The sequence below is a fragment of the Eimeria acervulina genome, genomic scaffold (assembly GCF_000499425.1).
Source record: "Eimeria acervulina Houghton genomic scaffold, Eah_scaff20, whole genome shotgun sequence".
Classification (NCBI taxonomy): Eukaryota; Apicomplexa; class Conoidasida; order Eucoccidiorida; family Eimeriidae; genus Eimeria; species Eimeria acervulina.
Genome location: NW_013550063.1, coordinates 43,940 through 51,872, shown reverse-complemented (window position 1 = coordinate 51,872; position 7,933 = coordinate 43,940). Strand labels below are relative to the sequence as shown.

The following is a 7,933-nucleotide window of genomic DNA, read 5'->3' as shown; positions in this document are numbered from 1 at the left end:
CCCCGTCTCCTGGAGTCCTGGAGAGGCGTCATAAGACAAAGGCCTGCTACCGGTGTGGAGAGAAGGCCGCTTGCACTGTGTGGCACACGTAACTGCAACCCGTTCTCACATGCAAGCGTAGTTAAGCCCAGCGCACCAGCGCAGTAGAAAATTATTAAGACTTCTTTGCCTATCATTGGCCCGCCTGGAAAACTACACATGCACGTACCAACCTTTCGACAGGCCATTGCGCACCTGACGTGCGGTCGGCGGGCATCCGGCCAATGGACACAGCTGGAGGAGACGTTTTTAAAGCATATTAGACGAAATTAGTTATACAATTAAACAAAACATTAATCGAATTTCTTGGTGATTGTAGGATCCAAGGAATCCAGCGTTTTGACTGAGCGTTCCTACGGGTCACAGGGAAGCAGCCGTGGCGGTGTGGGGATGGCGCCGTACGGAGTTCAGGATTGGTCAGGCGTTTCGTCTTCTGTTGTAGACAGGGAACTATTGTCATTTTTGTATATTTACTCAATTTGTTCAATGTACGTTACTTCCTGGGAGGAAGGAACATACATTGAATACTGCTTTGTTTTTGTTTTGCATTCATATCGAGGCGTCGAACACGGACACAACAGGGCGTACATGGCCGTGCGCAGCTGAAAGTGCACGTCGAGTGAATCTGTCAATGAAGATGGCTACACAAAGTCCCTCCATTCATGATGTTTCCACTTCATTCAGTGGCCGTGGGCGCGGCTGGTTAGGTAATCATGTGAGCAACCCCGTTGACAGCAGTCTGAGGTTTCGGAGACGTGCAAGATCCGACCCGTTCCGCAATTCGCTCCTCCTCAGAGTCGGCTTCCTCACAGCCAGCATAACGATAATATTTCTGTTGGTCCACTGTGCCCGCGCATTGGTGACCTTGAGAGCGTCCGGCAGTAATTCTAGGTCTCTGGCAGAAGAGCCGTTTTTTCCCCCTGTCGGACCATGCGAAGGTGAAGGCGGCGTTCTAGTTCAGTTCTATGAGGGCAACCCAGATGGCACTCACGAAGGAGACCCAGAAGATCTGGGCATGGGACACAGCTCTGGGGCTCCTACACTTCCCTTGGGCGGCCCCACTGGAGGTAGTCTTGGTGTATATTTGGAAATCCCCGGGAGCCCCCCTAGCGGGTCTCGAACGCCATTCACACTCCCAGGGCCAGAAGGTCCTTTGCTTATAGTCGCACCGCCCGAAAACAAGGGGCTTCCGGGCCCATTTTATGGAACGCCCCTGGGCGAGCCGGCGAGACCTGGAGGTATTGCCAGCCCTGTTTCTGAGGTAGGCAACTCGATAGGTACAAGGGCTAGTGTACATTGGCCGCCATCAGGAAGTGGCACCAGTTCAAGTAATGGTGGGGCAGAAGGCCTCCCTCCGACAGGCGGCGCTGTGCATACGACTCCAGCATCCTCTCCTGATGTCAGCGGACATACTTCTGTTCCACAAGGACCCGATTCGGCTCCTTGGCTCTTTCCACCTCAATTTCCATTCCCACGGCAACACAGTCGTTTCTTCCCACACATTGTGCTTGGGGGCCATCCGATTTTGGGCGCACTTTTTGGCGATGACGAGGGAGGTGGAGAGAGTGCCTGGCCACCTGTTTCAGAGGGAAGCGCCTTCGTACCTCCTAGAGCACAGCAAGCAGGAGATACGAGCAGCCTCCCCCGGCCCATTGCAAGCCCTCAAGTCCCGCCGCCGGGTCCTTCAGCCATACGCGGCCCAACGCCAGCAGGCAACCAGGCAGTGAAAGGGCCACAAAAAAATCCGTGGGGAATAGGCCCGGTAAGTCATGGCGCCTCAGGACATCCCACTGCACCTAAAGGCAACAACCAGAATACCCCATACGAGGGGCAACCATCGACTTCAACCCAGCCAAGCGCCCATGGGTGGGGACCATTTGGAGTCTCTGAAAAAGGCTACATCCGGTCACCTCTCGATGGAGGAAATCCACCTGCTAGTGCCCCACAGGCAGGTACGAATGATGATTCTGGAAGTCTTCCTGTTGCGTCTCCATGGGGTGGCCATCCAGGAACCCACCCGGTCTCTTGAGACGTCCGCACCGTGTGCACCCGCAACCAGGAATTGGAGGGAGGCGTTCCTCTCGTTGACGTTGTGGACAAGAGGACCTCATAATGGTTACCCAAACTCATCCGAGTTAGGGGTTCGACGGGCTCGGGCTTGTAGCGGGCCTCTTGCTGCAAGGGCTGCGACGTCCTGCGTATATCTGGCGCTGCCATCGTTTTGCAGTGGGTGCTGAATTCGGGTAAACAGGTGGAGCTGGGAGGCATGATGAGCATAAGGGAAATATGGATTGCAGTTTTCGAAGAGTGCAGGACTCGTTACAGTTGCAACTGGGCATTACCAACCTGTTCAGGCACAGCAAAACACTGCACTACTTCCGCCGTGAGGAAGGGTGGCAGTGAAACCAGGTTGTTCTGCAAATCCGATTGTTACCCGTGTTTGACACGAGTTGTTTTTGTGTTTGTGCACTGAACTCATACACACTAGCAACATATTGGTCTGTCCTGGCAGGGGCTTTTGTTGCATGCGCGATGTTGGCAAAAACGGCGCCGACTATCAGCTACGGAAGTTCGTCAACGTGAAGAAATATTTCAAGGTATTCCGCCGCTCTGCCAGACACTCACAGGCACCCAAAGGAGGGTCTGTTACCAATACTGAAGTGATCTGCTGCCGTCTGCGCGCATGTGGGGACGCACACTGACTAGTCGATTGGCTGCGCTGCATCAGCAGTGTAGGGTATACTTTGCAACAGGAACAGAATGCCCTTGCAAGGTTAGGCGTGTTGGCTTTAGGAAGGAGTGTATTTCTGGAGTCATTATGAGAGGAGATTTGTGCTTCTTCGAAGTGCTGGTCCAACAAGTTTAGTTTTTGAGGGCTGTCCATACTCGTGTCAGTCAGTTCAACTGTGGAACGCACTCTGCCGTGGACGCTAGCTCTCGTGTTCTGCGAAAATAGGCGAAAAGTGAATTTTGTGCAATTTCCAGAAAAGTACTGTCTATTATGGTTCCTTAGCGCATTCATCGCACCACTGACTTTGGCTTGTTGGTGCGCCTGCTTAAGAACGCGGCATCTGTCTGTTCAGGCAAATAAAGATGCCAAGCCATCATGCCCACTTCCACACGGGCTGATGCACATTTGCAGTAGAATATGTTTTCACCAGGAACCCAATTTTCGACTTGTACTGCGAAGTTGAGGATCCGTTGCGACACAGGAATAGGATAGAATTACTCTTAGCTTGGTGAGGCGAATGGCGACTCGAAGCCGAGAAAAAGGACGGCACGTTCTGGAGTTTCCGGTGTAGAAATAGTGACTGTGTGGAATCTATAGTTCCGCTCTACGCAGAATGCAGGCAAAGGTGTCCTGATAGGTAGATAGATTCGTAGCACACTGTGCATCATTTGCTTCCCGATGACGCAGGTTTCCTCCGTGGCTTCACCTCACTTTACCGCCTCATGAACAGCGAGTTTACAAGCCTGTGTCCAAATGCCAGGCTGCCTTAGCTTAGCCCAACTGCTGTATCGGGGAGGAGAGGTTGGATGCATCCTTAGTGATGGCATAGCAGCACCCAGCATTTGCAGTGCGATGAATGCTCCCCACGTGCGCAAAACAGTCTTTCCTCTCAGAGTGCCTGGCGAAGGTACTGCAGCAAACCTACCCTGGACAATATGCATCATAAAAACACTAACACCTCGCAATGCGCCCCTAAAAAACCGCAGTACTATATGCAACGCATTCAGTTGGCCGTACGAACAAGTGCGCAATCAAACAAGTGCTGTAACTGAGCTGGAGGCCGGCGGAGAGTCACCTGCCGCACTCTAGATGGCCAAGACATCTGGCGTCTACCCCTGCGAATACCGATAAAGTGTCCGGTATTGAGCCCATTTCACTTCCGTCGTGTTACATACTGTTCGGCATGCACAATTGCGAATCACGTATCTTCCAGGCGCACAACACTCACCGTCGTCTGTGCCCGCTATGGCGTACCCGGCCAAACATCTCCGTTTGCATTGTGAAAATTAGTGTCTAAGCATTTGTTTTTCTGCTGCTAGTAAATCGCAACTCTCGCACTGCTTTTTCATGCGGAGAACAGGCTGCCGAGCTGAAACCCAGAGCCACCGAGGACTAGTCAATTATATATTTATTTGCGTATGTAAACCACCCCACCGCATGCACAGAAGGGTAGCTTTTAGTATGGCTGCCTATTACGCTGCAAATCTCTAAATTGCATTAAAAAAGAACTTGTTCAACATGCCGTCAATCTTTCAGCTTGCTTGGCGTGCATCGTTCAAACCTCCAGATGGCCTGCATCTGGAGATTTGACTTGCTCAACCACAAACTTACAGAACTAACGGGCTAAAAATCAACGGCCATGTGGGTGGCACTAACATCGTTTAAAAGCTTCTACAAGGCTGCGCCTTCGAGCAACCAACAAGAAGCTTGAAAGCCAGGAGAATCGGAGGAAGGAGAGAAAGTGCGCGATTATAGCTTCTCATACACATTCAAAAATCCGCCCACTGCTCGGCCAAATGCAGACGCCCCTAGAGAGCGAAGAATATCTGCAAGAAAACAGATGCATCTGGACGGAACCAGGCAAAATACGAGCACTGGCACTCCACGCAAGCGTACCCAAAACGGAGTCAGGCACAAAATAAAAGCAAAAGCCAATGCAGCAAATAAACGAAACAAATGGCGTCCGTACTCGTGTAATCTCCAGGAGGCGGTGTTTCCTTATAGTCGTAACGCAGGATCAGCGTGGGACGAGGATGCCAAGTCTCGTTTCCTGTGGCAGCAAAAGGAAGATCAAAGAAGCGGACGAGAGCCTCTGATAATCCTTCAGTCCTGCGAGCTTCCTTTGCCAATACGCAAGCAGTCACCAATCAGCATTCCATAATATCCCTTTGCGTTGCTTGCTCACCTTGGCCCCGGTGCAAAAGCCTGGAGTCATACACAAGTGCATCCCCGGGTTGTATTTCGGCCTTAACCGTGGATCCTCCTGGAACAACTCTTTTGAAAAACGCCGGCAGTGAGCGCAGCCAATGAAGCCAGCTGTCTCCTCCCTGCAGGCACAGACGAGCCGTGCACAGGTGCCGCATCCTGAATCACTGCTAGAGGCTGTCTAACAGCCAAAACATCACTGCTTCCCACACGCTAAAAAAAGACACGGCTAGACGGTTGTTCCCTCCAATTCCATTCTGGTCACCTCCCCGCTAAGGACGTGCGACCCTGGAAGCAGTTCTGTGGGGCCATTGTTTGGGTGTATTGGCACCAACGGAAGGACCACTGTTAGCCCCCGGTGCGAATTGTCACGATGCCATGGCTGGGCAAGCGCCAGCGCATCTGAACAAACAGCAGACGCTACACAGAACGCCGCACATCTTGCTGTCTCACCTTCCTACACGGTCTGCCGGTACAGGGAGGGAGAGAAACAACAGGACTTCAGAACACCATACCTGCATTTACCGTCTGCATCTCAGACACGAACACCCTTCAACAAACACAGCACACAACAGAACAAAAAAGAACAACCCTTGCATCTGCACAGACTTGACCGAAACGAATGCGACTGGCGCCTCCTATATTTTCATACTCAGCAGTCTCCACTGGAACCGCAAGACCTCTGACTCGCTGCCGTATTGTAGATAAGGTGGTCCCCACCGTGTCTTTCCTTCAAGGCCTCCTGCCTCCGGAGGAGCTCCAGACGAAAGATATGAATGCACCAGCGGCGAAAACAACCGTTGTACGTCAACTAGAGACTGTTCAATCAACGACCCACGGAGGAGACAGTGCAGGCGCCCTAAAATGCACAAGACGCCGCACGCAAACGCACCCGCACAAAGCATTCATAGTCGTACCTCCAGCAGCAACAAGGACAACAAAACCACAAGTGGCTGAAAAAGCAGCAACAGGACGAGGAGCCCAGCATCACACACCATATGTAGGCCTGGTACAGTAAACGTTGGGGTCCACTTCCTTCATCTTCAAGCCTCCTTCTGACGCCTGTCCATACACTCGTCAAATCGGACTCAAGACGTGAGCCCCGTTCTGTGCAGTCACTAAAACTACATGGTTAACGTTAAACAATCGATGCTCTTCAGTCTCATCCCCAGCGCCAGACGTACTGTTTCGCTGGCAGCAAAGGTGGCCTGCTGCACCTCCTTCAGCTGCTCGGGAGAAAGGGCATTTTTTATTACAACAAAACCATGCTCGGCAATGGCCGATGTGGCAGCCTTAAAATCTGACGCCCGCAGAAACAATGGGGCACCCGTGGAAGCCTTCGGGTGCCCGCCCGCCCTGCAGCTGCAGCACCACACACACCGCACAAAAAAGCAAAACCGGAGTCACTAGGGGAGTCCGGCTGAGAGACTGGGCTACGGGCTCTGGCAGAGCAGTGTAGCAGTCCTGATGTCCTTGCTCCGGCAGAAGCTGCTGCAGCAACGGCTGGTGCAGCAGCCTGTAGTTTGTCAGAGATTACCGCTCCTGTGCATCTGCGTAGGATGAAAGGGCCATCGGCGTGCCCGCGTCTCTCCCCGTATTTCGCGCGGAAAGCTGCCGCACACGTGGGGGAGGGGCATCGGGTTGTCGCTCCTGGGGGTCTGGCTGCCTGTGCAGCACGCCGCTACGTTCCCAGCTGCTGCACAGACTGCCGAGCACTTGCTTGTCAACTGAAGCAACAAATACATCCAAAGCCTCTCTACCTTTCGTCGTAAGCAATAGCGGCAGCAGCGACTCCGTCGGACTGCCGCTGGTCTTCTTCTGAAGTGTATGGATGTGCTGCAGTGCTTGCAGCAGCTCGCGCGCCGGCTGCGCGAAGTCGCAGGCTGAAGCAGCAGCACGAATTGTAGGTTCATAGAAGGCGTCTTTGAAAGCACTTTCCGTTTCCCTAAGCAGCCAATGCATATCTGCCTCTCGACACAGCAGCTGCTCATGTGGCTGTTTTGCCTGCTGCTCCATAAGAGCCGCAAGATCACACAGCAAGGCTGCTTTTAAGGCGGCGCAGAAGACGGCCTTTAGGTGCATATGCAGCTCTAATGGGGCTCCTGTCTTTGCTGCAGCAAGCAGTGCAGAGGCAGGCCCTAGATGGGGGCTGGCAACTGCAATTTCCTCCGCCCAGGAGCTACCGGGTATCTCGCTGGCTGTTACAGCTGCTGCGGCATCAGCTGCTGCCTGTGCCGTTGAGGCGGCAAGACCGAGGTCGAGGAGCCTCTGTCTCTGCTGCTGCCTGCACAATTCGACGTCCTTGGCAAGCGCTGCTGCTGTAATGGGTTGGTATGGCTCTCCGTACACTTCAGGGATATTGCCTTGGCCCCTTCCTGATGGGGGATGGCGCCGCTTGTGTCGTCGCAGCAGCAGCAACCCCCCACCTGGACGCACGAGCCGACACAGAAAACTCAGCAAGTCATGCGAGAGTTGTCAACAAAGAATATTCTTCCTACGGGCACTGCGCTTGATTGTAGGTCTTGCTAGCGTCATGCAGGCCTATGGATTTTTTAGAGGCACATGGCCCACAGATGAGATCCCGTCTTCTCCGCCCCCAAAATAGACGTATTCGCCCCGCCTGCTTACCTCCAACAGCAGCCGTAGCTGCAGCGCCCGCTAGGCAGTGTAGAGCTACCCGCCTGGCTTGAAGCCTCATCGACGAAACCTGAAGGCGCACCATAGCGGCTTGGGGAGTGAATGTGTTCCTCCAAGCAACTTCAGTTTATGCTGTTTTCATCCAGGTAAAGCAAGACACCAAGGCAGCCAGCGAGGTTCCTCCGTAGCCTTGTTTACCTTGGGGCCCCTGCCTGCACAGCTGCCATCTGCCAGAGGAGTGGGGCAGGGGATCCGCCAAACAGGACGCTATTTAACAACAATAATTTTGAAAGTTCAGCTTAATGTCGCCATAAAAGGGAA

General features: G+C 53.2%; 1 protein-coding gene across 1 annotated transcript; it reads right to left on the bottom strand.

The window, feature by feature from the left end:
• Window positions 1-5,204: 5,204 nt before the first annotated feature.
• EAH_00005070 (hypothetical protein, conserved) lies at window positions 5,205-7,697 on the bottom strand (the record flags this gene model as incomplete). The annotated part of the gene is made up of 7 exons (XM_013396678.1): window positions 5,205-5,377; window positions 5,491-5,525; window positions 5,696-5,834; window positions 5,971-6,037; window positions 6,160-6,337; window positions 6,513-7,401; window positions 7,604-7,697. 7 exons carry the CDS (start codon window positions 7,695-7,697, stop codon window positions 5,205-5,207), a joined length of 1,575 nt encoding a protein of 524 aa, XP_013252132.1.
• Between the last annotated feature and the right edge of the window lie 236 nt (window positions 7,698-7,933).